Consider the following 16,600-nt stretch of genomic DNA (forward strand, 5'->3'; position numbering starts at 1 on the left):
ATTAGAAAGTAAAGATAGGTTCTCAGGGTTTTCTGGTCATTTCAGGTAGTTACCTTTGTTAGGGACAGAAATAAGTACAGATTTTAGAAAATAAGCTTATTGGGAAGTGGTCCCAACTCTCACTGCTGTTGGTTTGCTTTCTTTTCCTCTGGATAGGTCACTGCAAATGATCTTCAGGAGAATATCACAAAGTTAAACAATGGGATGGCTTTTATGATCAAACACTCTCAGAAGCTTTTTAAGGTAGGTAAAGGCAGTTTTGTTGGTGACTAGACAAGGAAGGTAGAGCAGAGTGGGATCCTAGATAAAAAGACAAAATCTAAGTGGAAGTATAAACCAGAATGGAACAGTGGCACAACTCCTCTGTGGAAGACTAGGCGAGGAAGTCTCAGTCCTCTGTGTAATTGGGCCATCCTGCCTTTTTCTTGAAAGTCTGTGAAGCAGCTGCTAGTTTTAGTCTGCTTGTTTCTTGCCAGTCTAATTTTGAGTGTCTGACAAGCCCCCTTCATTGTTTCTGTCATAGTAATTTTCTCAAGAACTTTGGATCTTTTGTGGATTTCAGAGTAGTTCATTCTGTTAGACAAAGGCCACATATATACATTTTTTTCAGATAAATCCTCTCCCTTGATCTCCTGATAAGAAGGTTGAAGACAATCCTTCTAAGCTTCCTGAGGTCCTGTGGTTCAATGGAGATTATCTCAGAGGCATATTCTTTTAAAAGGGTTTTGTGAGGTTGGGTTCTGGCAGCTCATGCCTGTAATCCTACCTGCTCAAGAAGCTGAGATCTGGGGCCTGGAGTTTGGCCTAGTGGTAGAGTGCTTCCCTAGCACTACGAAGACTGGGTTTGATTCCTCGGTACCACAGCTGGAAGTGGTGCTGTGGCTCAAGTGGTAGAGCACTAGCTTTGAGAAAGCCTAAGGACAATGGTCAGGCCCTGAGTTCAAGCCCCAGGACTGGCAAAAAAAAAAAAAAAAAGGCTGAGATGAGATGAATTGCTATTCAGGTGGATGTACAGTTCAAGTGATAGAACCTCCACTATGAGCTGAGCAAGCCTTGGATTCAAGTCTTGGTACTGGCAAAAAACCAACAAAACAAAAAGTCCTAGCAACAACTATATTGCTATTATCTCACAATTTTTCTATCAGATTTGTTAAGAAATCGGTGTCAAGCGAATGGAAGCTATGAGTAGGGCTTTTGAACATTTTGCTTTTCCAGAGTAATATACTGATCAGGTTCCAGTAACCATCGATTCCTGGTTTTCTTTTATGTCCTGCCCAGGCTCCTGCTTATATTCGAGAATGTGCCAGGTTGCACTATTTGGGCTCCAGAAATCAGGTCTCAAAGGTAAGAATGGGAAATTGTTCATAACCCAAACAAGTGTTGCTGTTAATGAAGTTTTAATACAAAACATAACATCAGAGTAAAGCCAATGTTCTTAGTGTTGTTTTTTTTTTTTTGCCAGTCCTGGGCTTGAGCTCAGGGCCTGAGCACTGTCCTTGGTCTTTCTCAAGGCTAGAGCTCTACCACTTGAGCCTCAGCACCACTTCCGGCTTTTTTCTATGTATGTGGTACCGAGGAATCGAACCTGGGTTTTCATGCATGCTAGGCAAGCACTCTACCACTAGGCCAAACTCCCGGCCCTGTTCTTGGTGTTTTAACTCAAACTTACCTAGTCATATTATTACAAGGAATAAGTCTGATAATAAAGTTATATATTGGGGCTGGGAGTTTGTAAGTTGTATTTAGTCTGTCTTGGTTAGAAATTTAAGCTATTTTTAAGTTATGCCATTTTTTTCTATATTTTCTAAATCTGTTTATTTTCTTTTTTTCTTTTCTTTTTCCTTTTTTTTTTTGTGCCAGTCCTGGGCTTGAGCTCAGGGCCTGAGCCTTGTCCTTGGACTTTGTCAAGGCTAGAGCTCTACCACTTGAGCCACAGCACCACTTCCGGCTTTTTTTTTAATATATTTTTTTTTTTTTTTGCCAGTCCTGGGCTTGGGCTCAGGGCCTGAGCACTGTCCTTGGACTTTCTCAAGGCTAGAGCTCTACCACTTGAGCCTCAGCACCACTTCCGGCTTTTTTGTATGTATGTGGTACCGAGGAATCGAACCCGGGTCTTCGTGCATGCTACATACTAGACAAGCACTCTACCACTAGGCCAAACTCCCGGCCCCCTCCTGAGCCTTTTTGCTTAAGGCTAATACTCTACCACTTGAGCCACAATGCCACTTCTAGCTTTTTCTGTTTAGATGTTACTGAGAAATTGAACCCAGGGCTGCATGCATGCTAGTCAAGCACTACTACTAAGTCACATTCCAAGCCTCATTTTTACTCTTTTGCTATTGCTTGTCACATTAAGTTATCACATGAAGAGAAGAGCCACTAGTCTAGGGTCCCAGGGTCCTTGGGTGAGTGTCTCTTTATCCAGATGGCTTTTTTTTTTTTTTTTTTTTGCCAGTCCTGGGCTTGACCTCAGGGCCTGAACACTGTCCTTGGACTTTCTCAAGGTTAGAGCTCTACCACTTGAGCCTCAGCACCACTTCTGGCTCTTTTTATTATATATGTGGTTCCGAGGAATTGAACCTGGTTTTTGTGCATGCTAGGCAAGCACTCTACCACTAGGACAAACTCCCAGCCCTCCAGATGGCTTTTAAACTTAGACCTTAACCAAATTTACTCTAAGAGGAATCATCATTCCTTTTCTGCTTACCTCATAGGATAGAGTAAGGATTATATTAGATACAAAATGTTTGAAAATGTATAAGCTCGTACAATTATAACTGGCAATATTCTTAGTTACGCTCTTGGGTGGGTCTATGTTCTAATAATAGAACGTTATTAATAGTTTCCTCTTTTTTTTTTTTTTTTTCCAATCCTTGGCTTGAACTCAGGGCCTGAGCACTGTCCTTGGACTTTCTCAAGGCTAGAGCTCTACCGCTTGAGCCTCAGCACCACTTCCGGCTTTTTTCTATGTATGTGGTACTGAGGAATTGAATCTGGGTCGTCGTGCATGCTAGGCAAGCACTCTACCACTAGGCCAAACTCCCGGCCCCCCTCTTTGTTTTATAATTGTGTTGACTTTTCTTGTTTCTAGGTATAGAAGTATGCCATATTCCCATTCTCTCTGTTTTGATTGTTTTTTTTTTTTAATGGGAATTAAAAAACAAAATTGGACATTAATTCATTTACTTTAAAATTTTCCTTTAGGATGACCTTGATCTAACGGCTTCATGTCATGCTAAGTCCTTCCAGCTGGCAAAACCTAAGAAATGGGACCAGACAGATTCCTGCTCTCAGCAGGAGGAAACCCAGCAGCGTACAGAAGAGGCCCTGAGAGAACTCTTCCAGCATGTTCATAATATGCCAGAGTCAGCAAAGAAGAAGCAGCTTATTCGACAGGTACCAAAAGGCAATGATGGGGTCTTATGAATGTGAGCTGGTTGTGGACTCACAAGAATCTTTAATCTCTTTGGGTCAAACTTTAGCTCAGCCGAGAAAGTAAGCTTTTCTGTCTAGTGAATCCCCCAATGTGTTACTTGTCCATTTAGAAAAAAGAGTGGAGGTGCTTGGGTTTCTACACTTACAGAGTAGGATACGAATGTGGTTAGTATAATTTTTGCTTTGAGAAAACCAAAGTCATAGTATCTTGTTCTAAGGTTTAAATCCTTGGGATTTTTTTTTTTTTTTTTTTTTTTTGTGGTGTGGGTCTTAGAGCTAGCGCTCTGGCTTTTCCTGTGTGTGTGGTACTAGGGCTTTGTGCATGCTAGGCAAGGACTATATCACTAGGCCACACTCCCAGCCCCTCTCAGGATTTTTTTGACATGCAACTTTCTTTTTTTTTCTTGTTGATCATGGAGCTTGAACTCACAGCCTGGTCACTGTGCCTGAACTCTTTTGCTCAAGGATAGTGCTCTACCACTTTGAGCTATAGTGCCACTTTGGTTATTTATTTTTTAATTAAAAATTTTTTTTTTGTTGTTGTTGTTGTTCATGGGGCTTGAACTCTGGGCCTAGGTGATGTCCCTGAGCTCTTTTGTCAAGGCTAGTACTCTATCATTTTGAGCTACAGTGCTACTTCCAGTTTTCTGGTAATTAATTGGAGATAAGAATCTCAGGACTTTTGTGCCTAGGCTGACTGTGAACTGTGATCCTCATATCTCAGCCTCTTGAATAGCTAGGATTACAGACACGAGTCACTAGTGCCCAACCACTTTGGTTTTTGAGTGGTTAAGTGAGATAAAAGTTTCATGGGGACTTTTCTGGTTGGTCTGGATTTGAACCTCAAGCCTCAGATCTCAGTCTTCTGAATAGTTAGGATTACAGGTATGAGCCACTGGTACCCAGCCACATATGACTTTCTGAATTGGATGTTTTGGTTTGGAAATGGTGGTAGTAGTGTTCATGTGTGATGGTAGAGGAGATCTGTGTAGAGTAGCTGGAATAGCAGAGTATAAGTAGTAACTGATTAGTGGAGTTGTTTGCAACTAGAACACTAAATTAGGGTCCTACTCTGATACTAGAAAACAGCAATTTTAGTAAGCAAATTCATTTATTTTGGAATTTGGAGCAAAATTAGGTCATTCAGTTGCCATATTTAGGTGCTCCTGCTGAGTTAGTTTGTTTTTTCAGGAATTTATATTGTCGCAATTCTTTTGAGTTTTATGTGAATAGGCAGGGTCACTATTAGTCAGCTTTCCCTTACTATATATATATCGGAAATAATTAACTTTTGAAAAGAGGTTTATTTTGGCTCTCAGATTTGGAAGTTTCAATATATGATTGAGCAACTCTGTTGTTTTACGTCTATGGTGAAGCAGATAGTGTTAGAAGCAAAGCTCCTCATGGCTGCAAAATAAAGAAAAAAAATAAGACCAGGGTTTTACTGACCCCCTGAGCCAAGCCCAAGACTGGCATGCATGTGCATGATGACCCATTTTTTTTTTTTTTGCCAGTCCTGGGCTTGGGCTCAGGGCCTGAGCACTGTCCTTGTTTTTTTGTTTTTGTTTTCTCAAAGTTAGAGCTCTACTACATGAGCCACAGTACCACTTCTGACTTTTTTCTATGTATGTGGTACTGAGGAATCAAAACCGATTCTTTTGTGCATGCTAGGTAAGCACTCTACCACTAGGCCAAACCCCTGACCCTAGGCAGGCACTCCTTTTTTTTTTTTGGTCATGGGGCTTAAACTCTAGCCTCCCCGCTGTCCCTGACCTCTTCAACTCAAGGCTACTGCCGTATCCTTGAGCCAAGACCCACTTCCCATTTCCTAGTGATTAATTGGACATAAGAGTCTTATGGCTTTGTAGGCTTTGTATTTATTGCCTGGGCTGGCTTTGAACCATGATCCTCAGATCTCAGCCTCCTGAGTAGTTAGGATTACAGGTGTGAGCCACAGTACCTGGCCCTAGGCAAGCACTCTTATCACTAGGCCAAACTCCCATCCCTGAGCTTTCTTTTTGTTGCTATTACAGTACTGGACTTTGAAGTCAATGTCATTGCTCTTTTCTAACACACTTTTAGTTTATTTTCTTTTTATTTTTTTTCTCTCCTTCACCTGTATCCCATTTAAAATAATAGGAAAAACTAAAATATAAGAAGGTAAGGTTATTTCTACAAAAAAAAAAAAAAAAAAAAGGTACCAGGCATAGTGGCTCACACCTGTAATCCTAGCTACTCAGGAGGCTGAGATCTAAGGATCATAGTTCAAAGTCAGCCCAGGCACTAAAGACCATGAGACTCTTTATCTCTAATTAACCACTAGAAAACTGGAAGTGGCCCTGTGGCTCTAGGGTTAGGGTGCTAGCCTTGAGCTGAAGAGCTCAGGGACTGCACTCACACCCAGAGTTCAAGCCCCACCACTGGGAGTTTTAAAAAAAGGACACAGACAGAGGGAACTGAGGCTAGGGATGAGAGGAGTAGAAAGAGAAAGAAAAGTAGAGTATTGCTGGTTTTTACTGAGGGAAAAGAATGAGGAGGTATGAAGTGGATCCTGGGCGGAGGGGGGGGAGTCACGAGAAGAAAATATTGAAAGGTTATTGAATTTTTATGATATAGTGTAGGTCTTCATCTATAAGAAAATTTCTTTTCTTTTTTTTTTTGTCAGTTGTGGGGCTTGAACTCTCCCACTTGGGCCATAGTACCGCTTCCTTATTTTGAGTCTTTCAGTCTTTTTCCTATAAATATAGTTTTGCATACTTATGATCATATTATGTATATGTATTTATTATTATTATTTTATTTTTTATTTTTATTTTTTGCCAGTCCTGGGCTAGAACTCAGGGCCTGAGCTCTGTCCTTGGACTTTCTCAAGGCTAGAGCTCTACCACTTGAGCCTCAGCACCACTTCCGGCTTTTTTTCTATGTATGTGGTACTGAGGAATCAAACCTAGGTCTTCGTGCATGCACTCTACCACTAGGCCAAGCTCCCGGACCCGAATATTATATGTATTGTTTGAAGATAGAATCTATTCAGGTTTGTGGAGTGGTGGCTCACGCCTGTAATCCTAGCTACTCAGGAGGCTGAAATCTGAGGATCAAGGTTCAAAGCCAGCCCGGCACAAAAGGACCTGAGATTCTTATCCCCAATTAACCTCTAGAATTAACCTCTAGAATATGGAAGTGGGGCTTGGCTCAAGGGTAGGGTGGTAGCCTTTGAAGAGCTCAGAGATAATACCCAGGCCCATGGGTAGAGCAGTAGCCTTGAGCTGAAGAGCTTGGGGACAACGCCCAGGTCAGAGTTCAAGTCCTAGGCCCCACAAAAAAAAAAAAAAAGAAAGAAAAAAAAAAAGAATCTGCTCAGGTTTGCCTTAGATTCTGTGTAAGTAGCTCAGCTTTTTAAAGCTGGGACTACAGATTAGTGTGCACAAATTTAACATTTCTAATTTTTTTTTTGTTGCCAGTCCTGGGCTTGAGCTCAGGGCCTGAGCACTGTCCTTGGTCTTTCTCAAGGCTAGAGCTCTACCACTTGAACCTCAGCACCACTTCCAGCTTTTTTCTAAGTATATGGTACCAAGGAATCGAACCTGGGTCTTTGTGCATGCTAGACAAGCACTTTACCACTAGGCCAAACTCCTAACCCCAACATTTCTAATCTTAAGAGAATATTTAGAAAAGGGTGCGGTGGCTCACACCTGTAATTCTAGCTAGTCAGGAGACTGAGATCTGAGGATATCTGTTCAAAGCCAGCCTAGGCCTGTGTGTTGTCCCTGAGCTCTTCACCTCATGGCTACCACCCTACTCTTGAGCCAAGCCCCACTTCTCATTTTTTCTAGAGGTTAATTGGAGATGAGAATCTAGGTCCTTTTGTGCCCGGGCTGGCTTTGAACCTTGATCCTCAGATCTCAGCCTCCTGAGTAACTAGGATTACAGGCGTGAGCCACTGTGCTCTGCTTGGCTTTGTCTGTGAGACTCGTTATCTCCAGTTAATCACCAGAAAACTATGAGTGGAGAGTGGCGCTCTTGCTAAGTGCTCTGGTAGAGCATTAGCCTTGAACTGAAGAGCTCAGGGATAGTACCCAGGCCCAGGTTCAAGTCCATGACTGACAAAAAACAAAAAGAAAAGCAAAAATAAGAAAAGACAGAGGAGTTGACATTTCAACTAGGTATTATGTTTTATCAATCAATTAATTAATTTTGAGATTGTCTCCTTATACTTTTTAGCCTGGCCTTGAACTCATGATTTCGCTGTCTCTACCTACAGGGGTAGTATTACAGGTGTGTTCTACCATGTCTGGCACTGTAGAACTTTTTTTTGTTTTTAATTCAGGGCCTGGGTGTTGTCTCTGAACTCATTTGCTCAAGGCTAGTACTCTATCACTTTGAGCCATGGTGCCACTTCCAGTTTTCTGGTGGTTAATTGGAGATGAGTCTTGTGGACAGTTCCTGCCTAGGCTAGCTTTGAACCATGATCCTCAGATTTCAGCTTCCTGAGTAGATAGGATTACAGGCATGAGCCACTAGCACCAGCTTGTGTTATCTTTTCTAAGTAGGAAAATGAATAGCTAATCAAAGCATTAACTAAGAATATTCAGTATCTTTTGTCTCTTCTATCTTGGGTGCCTCCACACAAAGAACCGATGGTGATATCATTAAATAGGTCAGAATGTGAATTCTGATCTATTTCCTTTGGTGATATTGCTAGCAGGCAATTGTGAGCTCTATTTAAGGAGCTTTAATAACTTTAAAAATTCTAGTATGTTAAATTAGAACTGTGTAAGTTATGTTAGTAAGTAGCTCAAATGTCCAACACACTTCATGCAAAAGAAAAGTCATAATTTACTAGCAGATTTTGGACAAACTCCTAAGTTCACCAAGTCTCAGTTTCCTTTTCTGCGAGGTAGGGATGATAATTTCACATTCAAGGAATATGAGTTGTAAGACCTTTCAGAGTAACTTGGTATGTTTTGACATTTTTTTTTGGAAGCATCTTTTCTTCCTTCATGATTTGCTTATCAACCTTTATACAATCAACTATTGTATATATGTACAGACTCACTTAACTCACTTGATTTTTCAGACATCACTTGATGGGAGAATTTTTTTTTTTGTCGGTTGTGGGGCTTGACCTCTGGGCCTGGGCACTGTCCCTGAACTCTTCAGCTCAAGGCTAATGCTCTACCATTTGAGACACAGCACCACTTCTGGTTTTCTGGAGGTTAATTGGAGATAAGAATCTCATGGATTTTTTTTTGTTTCTGGGCTAGCTTTGAACCTTGATCCTTAGATCTCAGCCTCTTGAGGAGCTAGGATTACAGGTGTGAGCCATCAGCACCTGGCTTTCATGGGAAACTATTAATAATGTGTTCTCTGTGTTTTCTTTTAGTTTCATAAGCACTCTTTGACCCAGACACCAGGGAGAGAACCATCTACTCCTCGAGTTCAGAAGAGGGCCCGTTCACGCTCCTTTAGTGGGCTAATTAAGGTAAGGAAGCACAGATCCTGAGGAAATTTAACATTGATCCTTCCTTCCTTCCTTCCTTCCTTCCTTCCTTCCTTCCTTCCTTCCTTCCTTCCTTCCTTCCTTCCTTCCGTTCTTTCTTTTGTCGGTTGGGGGGCTTGAACTCTGGGCCTGGGTGGTGTTCTTGAGCTCTTCAGTTCAAGGCTACCGCTGTACCCCTTGAGCCACAGCACCACTTCCAGTTTTCTGGTGGTTAATCGGAGATAAGAGTTTCATGGACTTTAGTGCCTGGGTTGGCTTTGAACCATGATCTTCAGATCTCAGCCTCTTTGGTAGCTAGGATTACAGGTGTGAGCCACCATACCTGGCTTATGCTGACATTTCTTTTTGGTTTTTGCCAGTCCTGGGCTTGAGCTCAGGGTCTGAGCACTGTCCTTGGACTTTCTCAAGGCTAGAGCTCTACCACTTGAGCCTCAGCACCACTGCCAGCTTTTTTCTATACATGTGGTACAGAGGAATCGAACCTGGGTCTTTGTGCATGCTAGGCAAGCACTCTACCACTAGGCCAAACTCCTGGCCCTTATGTTGACATTTCTTATGAAGTTAGATCCTATGTCCTGTATAGGGTTAGTTTGTTTGGGGATAAAGAGAGAATTTTTAAAAGCTTTTATTTGTGCAGTTTTACTGTGTTTCAAATCAGAAAAGGATCTCTATGAAGTAAAAGAAATGAAAGCCTTTCCTTCTCTTCTGAGTATGAGAAACTGAAGTTTGAATTTCTGAATATTGTAGAATCCCTTTTGTTTCTCAACCTATTTCACAAAAGTAAGCCTACCCCCCCCACTTCTCTTATCTCAAATTCATTGTTAGAACAGTGTGATCCTGTGCTATTGCTACCATTTGTTTTCTTTTGTTGTTTTTTTTAGTTGGTCATGGGGCTTGAACTCTGGGCCTGGGCGCTGTCCCTTAGCTCTTCAGCTCAAGGCTTCTTCCCTACCCTGGGAGCCACAACACTACTTCTGGTTTTCTGGTGATTAATTGTAGATAAGAGTCTCAGAGACTTTAGTGCCTGGGCTGGCTTTGAACCTTGATTCTCAGATCTCAGCCTCCTGAGTAGCTAGGATTACTGGCTTAAGCCACCGTTCCAGTTCAGTTGCTACCATTTTTATGTTTGCACATTGAGTTTGTTGGTCTCTAGAATTGAATTTGTAGTTAAGGAATATTGCCATCAGGTGGCAGTAGATATCTTGGTTACAGAGTTCAGATTTTCATGTACAAATGAAGATAAGGTTCTAGTTAATTTGGAGAGAAATCAGTGTTATTTTTGTATTCTGCTGTTTTTATTTTAAAAATTCTATTACCATTATTAAGACATAGGTTAGTCAACAATAAGGAGTCCTTTGGTTAAAACTTAGAATTTTTGCCCTAACAAATGAATACTTTGCAAGTTTTTTCCCCTTTAAGCTGAAGCTAGCAGTTGCAGATTCATTTAGCCCTAATTTTTGTCATAATTTGTAGAGGTTTAGAATTTACTTTCATTTTCTTTCTTTCTTTTTTTTTTTTTTTTGTGGATCAGGGTGCTTGAACTTGACCTGAGTGCTGTCCCTCAGCTCTTTACCTCAAGGCTACCACCCTACCCTGGAGACAAGTCCCACTTCCCGTTTTCTAGAGGTTAATTGGACATAAGAGTCTCAGGTCCTTTTGTGCCTGGGCTGGCTCTGAACCTTGATCCTCAGATCTCAGCCTCCTGAGTAGCTAGGATTATAGGCGTGAGCCACTGTCCCCGGCAAGAATTTACTTTCAATGCTAATCTGAGTCCAGTAGTTTCTAGGACATTAGAATGGGTTGCCATCAAAATTTCTATTCCTTTCAATAGAGTGAAAGGCAGCCTGTAGAATGGGAGAGAATATTACATTGTGTACCTCATTATAAATTAGTATATAGAATATATATATAACATTTTTGTTGTTGTTGTTGGTCGTGGGACTTGAACTCTGGTCCTGGGCATTGTCCCTGAGCTTTTTAGCTCAAAGCTGCCACCCTACCCTTGAGCCAAGCCCCACTTCCCATTTTCTAGAGGTTAACTGGACATAAGAGTCTCAGGTCCTTTTGTGCCTGGGCTGGCTTTGAACTTTGATCCTCAGATCTCAGCCTCTTGAGTAGCTAGGATTACAGGTGTGAGCCACCACGGGCTGGCTTCCACTGTTTTTTTTTTTTTCCACTGTTTTTTAAAATAAGAAAATTGTAGTTTTTTTCCAGGAGCTAGTGGCTCATGCCTATAATCCTAGCTACTCAAGAGATTAAGATTTGAGGATTGCAGTTTGAAGTCAGCTCAGGCAGGAAAAATCTCTGAGACTTTGTAAGACTCTTATGTCCAATTAACCACCAGAAAACTGGAAGTGGAGCTGTGGTTTAAAGTGATGGAGTGTTAGCCTTGAACAAAAGAGTTCTGGTACAGCTCCCAGCCCCTGGGTTCAAGCCCCATGACTGACAGGAAAAAGGAAATTATAGCCGGGGCCTGGTGGCTCATACCTATAATCCTAGTTACTCAGGAGGCTGTGATCTGAGGATCACAGTTCAAAGCCAGTCTGGGCTTGAAAGTCCATGAGAGTGTTATCTCTGATTAACCACTAGAAAATGGGAAGTAGAGCTGTGGTTCCAGGGGTAAGGCGTTAGCCTTGAGCTGGAAATTTCAGGGACAGCTCCCAGACCCAGAGTTTGAACCCCATGGACCCGGAGGATGGGAGGATAGTTTGTGAATCAAATATTTTCTGTTTGTAAATCAGCGCAAAGTCTTGGGAAGTCAGATGATGACAGAAAAGAGAAACAAGTCCCCTACTCCAGAATCTGTGGCCATGAGTGAACTGAAGCGCACCAGCAAAGAAAATATGAACTTAGTAAGATGATATTCTTTGGACTCTTTCTCTGTGTGTGTGCATTTGTAAAAGGAAGAAATGTGTATAGTGTCATTCCTTTGTGCTATTCACCATGCATTCTTTCAATGTTTATGCTATCTTCTTCTTTTTTTTTTATGCCAGTCCTGGTGCATGAACTCAGGGCCTGAGCACTGTCCTTGGTCTTTCTCAAGGCTCGAGCTCTACCACTTGAGCTACAGTACCACTTCTGGCTTTTTCCTGTGTATGTGGTACCGAGGAACCGAACCCGAGTCTTCATGCATGCGAGGCAAGCACTCTACCACTAGGCCAAACTCCCGGCCCCCTTTTTTTTTTTGATGCCAGTCTTGGGAGCTTGAACTCAGGGCCTTGATGTTACCACTTGAGCCACAGCTCCACTTCTGGCATTTTTGGTGGTTAATTTGAGATAAGAGTTTCGTAGAGTTTCCTGCCCAACCTGCCCAGGTTGCCTTGAACTGCAGTTCTTGTATCTCAGCCTCCTGAGTAGCTAGGATTACAAGCGTGAGCCACTGGCACCCAGCTTTTCTATAGTTTTCATTAACTCATTCACTAAGCAAGAAGAATATAGCTAGTTACACGATGATGACCAATACAATGCAGTAGCTCTTTAAACAAGTGTTGCATGGTGTTGTTAATTCTTACTGGGAGACTCCATGGAGCAGGGAACATTTTATCTGGGCCTCCTTTCCTCTGTATTACCCAGATGGTAGTTGTCTAAGGTATTGTAGGTTTAGTTATTTCATTAAACCAACAATAAAACAATAAATGAGTTAAGGTAAGTAAGCTATAACTATGTCAGTCTTGATCAAACTCCTACCATTGAAATTGAATGAGTAATTCCTCTGTTAGTAAAGTATGTAGCACTGACATTAGATTATGGAAGCCACTGTACTGTTTTCTTGTTACAGTCTTATTCTGGCTCTCCTGCTGTCATGACACCAACAAGATTGAAATGGTCTGAGGGGAAGAAGGAGAGGAGAAAAGGTACTCATTTTACTGTGACTCTTTTGTTACTGAATGTAGTTCCTTTCTGCATCTACTCAGTGAGTAGTAGTTTTTCTTTTCTTTTACTTCCCAGGATGCACAATTGTAGTCAGAAGGGATTTAGGTCATTATGCTACTCTGCAGTCCCTGGAGGTGGTACAGAGTAGAGTGCCAAACACTGACCCTCCAAACACTGGTCTCTACCTTCTTAGGCAGGACTTGTGTTTCACTTATCTTAATTCAAAACAAGGATAAGCTAGCTTTTTATCTTGACAATTTTACTGTGGAGTGAAGGAAATGAATTTCTTCAGAAAAGTAGGGCCACGATCACAAGAGATCTTGGAGTATATTGGGTAGTGGCTTTTTTGCTCTCCCCTAGTCACTTCCTATACCTGGAGATGATGCAATATTCTTATTTTCTTCCCTCCTCTAATTATTGTTATTATTTTTCCCATATGTTTTTTTATTGTAATTACTAGAAGGGTTACATTATGTTCACTAGATAGAAGGTGCATTGCTTCACATACATTGATACCCTTTCTCATGTCTTGGCTCCCATTTCCCTCCCCCCTATTTTTATTTTATTTTATTAGTTTATTTTTTTGCTGCTCATGGGACTTGAACTCTGGGTCTGGGCGCTGTCCCTGAGCTCCTTAGCTCAAGGCTACTGCCCTATTCCTGGAGCCACAGGGCCACTTCTGATTTTCTAATGGTTAATGGGAGATAGCAGTCTCATGGACTGGCTGGCTTTGAACTGTGGTCCTCAGATCTGAGCCTCCTGAGTAGCTAGGATTACGGGTGTGAGCCACTGTGCCCAGTTTGTTTTTTTTATTGAAAAGGCTAAAAACAAACAAACAAAAAACCAATTGCCCTAACTGGCCTCAAATTTGGGATTGTCCTACCTCTATCTCATGAGTTGCTAGGATTATAGGCTCCCACCACCACACCTACCTGCCTGTTGTGTGTTTCAAGTATAATTTTAAAGGACTTTTATGTAGCATGGTTTTCTTAGCCTTGGCACTATTGACATTTTGTGTGAATTAATTCTTTGTTGCCATAGCTGCCCTGTGCTCTGTATGCTGTTTAACAGCTTCTACCCAGTTCATGCCTCTGGAACCCTTCCCTCAGTTGTGGCAACCAAAGTGTCTCTAGATAATACCATATGTCCCCTGTGGGGGAGGAGGAAACATCACCCCCAGATGAGAACAACTGATTTAGCACCTACTTGTTAGTGGGCATTCTTTTCCGCAGTCATATTTTTTTCTAATTCTTCAAAACTCAGCCTAGACTGCCTCTCTACTTTGAAATCCTCTTTGGCTAATCTGGCCAGATAGAATTACTTTTTTCCTTTAAACTCTTATTGAAACTATTGAAGTATAGACATCTAATATGATTTACTTTCGCAGTATTGTCTTTTCTCTGTATGTGATTTCTCTTCCAAAAGACAGGAGTCAGATTTAAGGATGTAATTGTAGGGGGTTGGGACAGATAGGAGCAGGGGAAGGAAAGGAGTGACACTGATTAAGATGCGTTATACTCATAAACTGCCATGTAGGATTGAAATCCCTTTGTAGAACTTGGATGTAGCTCAGTAGAGCATTTGCCTAGTGTGTGCAAGGCCCTGGGTTTAATCCCTACTACCACAATAAAGAAAAAGTAATAATGTACTTGTGGCCTTCTGTCTTATGATCTTGTACGACAGTGCCATGTTGCAGTAGGCATGGAGTAAGCATTTGCTGATGAAGGGCAATGGTGGTAAGAACATGAACTCTGCATTTCCTTAGACTTGGGCCCACTTCCCTGTTTTACTGCTTAGCAGTTTTATCTGGGGCTGAAGTTTATCTGTAACATGGCAGGAATATTGCTTCATGTGCAGGTGGTTAAGAGGAAGAACGAGATGCTGTATATAATTAGCTTAAGAGGAAAGCTGGTATAAAAGTACACCGCTGGGTGGCAGGTGTTATTGTCATGAAAATGATTTAATAAGCTGGGATTAGATTGAACAGACTAGATGATGCTTACTTGGTAAACAGTGAAATTCTCAAATACTTTGAGTCTCAATCTGTAGAAGATATTAAGTATAGATTCTATAGCTTCTAGGTGAAATGTTTGCAAATGAAAAAAAATAAATCTAACGTTTTTGTTTTTCCTTCAACCTAGGATTCCTCTGAAGGATCCAGAGCTCTCCTGTCATTCACCAGAATTTTCTCCTTGGTGTGCCAATTGTTATTTCTGCTAACTGCGAAGTTGGGACTTGCAGTTTGCTTGCTGCATTTTGAATTTTGAAAGCCAACTTACACCATACATGACTATGTAACCTCTAACCCACTCACTGGCTATTGTTTGTAAGCTGTGCCTTTTGAGAGAGTGCTATGCTCTCTCTTTTTTAAGTCTTATAGGGGGAACCACTAACCATAAAACAACAAACTTACATTGTGTAGTAAATCAGCCAGTACCAGCCGGGCTCAAGTGCTCATTCAATATGCTTCAGTAGGCCTGTTCTATTTTTTCAAAAACATGAGATTTTTGTGCCCAACTGCCAGTGATTATTTTTTTAAAAAGTACTGTTTTAAGTATATTGAGTAACTGGTTGCTATTTTTGTTGTTGTTTTAAAAGCCATTTGTTTTTGGATTGGTAATCCAAATGGACTCCTAAACTGATACTTTTGACCCCCCTTTCTTCTTAAGCTTTGGAAAGGCTCTTGATCTCATGAACCTATATTCCTTAGTACTCCATTTGTATTGATAGAATTTACAGCTTTCCTAGAAATTCTTTATTATTTCTGGTTTCTGCAATTATAGGGAAGTTGAACTGTGGTTGAAAAAAAATACCATATTTTAGTAAATTTCAGTTATTTCCATTTTACTTTCTCTCTTTCTCCCTCCTCTATCTCTCTTTTTTCCTCAGTGATGTGAAAGTAGTTGTGTGGTTGTTGAATGTATTTTCTTTACTCAGTATCCTCTTACCTAAACCATCTCTAGTGCCAGTGAAATAGTGCTAAGAAAGGAAAAGTTACTGACCACGGAAGCTCTGGAGTGTGTCCAGGGGAGTTGGCTGCTTCTATTCCTTTGGGTAGGATTCGGTTGCACTTTACCAGGCATGGGGTGTGCCTCTAGAGCGCCTCCGGAGAGCAAGGTAGAGTCACAGGAAAGGCCCGAGCAGCAGTCTCTGGAGTCTGATAGGATTTGGAGGAGAGTGTTCTTGCTGGAAGCAGTAGGAGCTTCTCACCAGTGCTCAGGAGCAGTTCCTGCCACAGGTAGTAATTTGTAGGTGGAACATTTGGCTATTGGATTGGATATGTTCATCTCTATTTATGGCGAGGAAAATCTTGGCTTTGATCTGGTATGAAATAATATTCACTGCCCAGAGAGCAGAATGTGGCAGATGAGGCTATTGAAATGTGTGCCTGGCTTTGTTAAGCTGCATAACCATTTTTGCCCTATGTATAAGAGGTGAGTTAGGCATGTAGCCAATAAAATGCAGTTTGCTAATCTAATTTTAGGGAGCTGTAAATCTTCACTATCCTGAAACAATGACTCCAGTGCAGCAGAATTTAATTTTGTTTCTGGCCATCAGCTCTCTCTTCTGTTTGACTTTTCTATACCAGGTAACAATGAGTTGCAAGAGAAATCCCTTTTGGTATCAATACATCAGAGTAGTGTGTTCTTCCTGAACTCTTCCAAAGTAGTGTGCTTCCTTCCTTTATTCTTGTAACTGTGTCCCATTCTGGAGTGGCATGGTGGTCTGTTGAGCATGGACTGGCATCAGGTTGAGAGAGCATGGCGGTGGCTTGATATCCCCTTGTCATCT

The 16,600-nt window shown here is 41.4% G+C and overlaps 1 protein-coding gene across 3 annotated transcripts in view; it reads left to right on the forward strand.

Annotated features, from left to right (window-relative positions):
- Arhgap19 (Rho GTPase activating protein 19) overlaps nucleotides 1–15,247 on the forward strand; it is a 44,042-nt gene extending 28,795 nt beyond the window's left edge. For all 3 annotated transcript variants that reach the window (XM_090346151.1, XM_090346149.1, XM_090346150.1), the window contains 7 exons: nucleotides 157–243; nucleotides 1,279–1,344; nucleotides 3,205–3,396; nucleotides 8,819–8,917; nucleotides 11,677–11,787; nucleotides 12,714–12,789; nucleotides 14,950–15,247. In XM_090346151.1, the coding sequence (XP_090202277.1) occupies nucleotides 157–243; nucleotides 1,279–1,344; nucleotides 3,205–3,396; nucleotides 8,819–8,917; nucleotides 11,677–11,787; nucleotides 12,714–12,789; nucleotides 14,950–14,960 (642 nt within the window). In that variant the 3' untranslated portion in view covers nucleotides 14,961–15,247. The remainder of the gene's footprint in view (nucleotides 1–156; nucleotides 244–1,278; nucleotides 1,345–3,204; nucleotides 3,397–8,818; nucleotides 8,918–11,676; nucleotides 11,788–12,713; nucleotides 12,790–14,949) is intronic.
- The last annotated feature ends 1,353 nt before the right edge of the window (nucleotides 15,248–16,600 follow it).

This window comes from Megascapheus bottae, chromosome 15, assembly GCF_031878675.1.
Source record: "Megascapheus bottae isolate mThoBot1 chromosome 15, mThoBot2.hap1, whole genome shotgun sequence".
Taxonomy (NCBI): domain Eukaryota; kingdom Metazoa; phylum Chordata; class Mammalia; order Rodentia; family Geomyidae; genus Megascapheus; species Megascapheus bottae.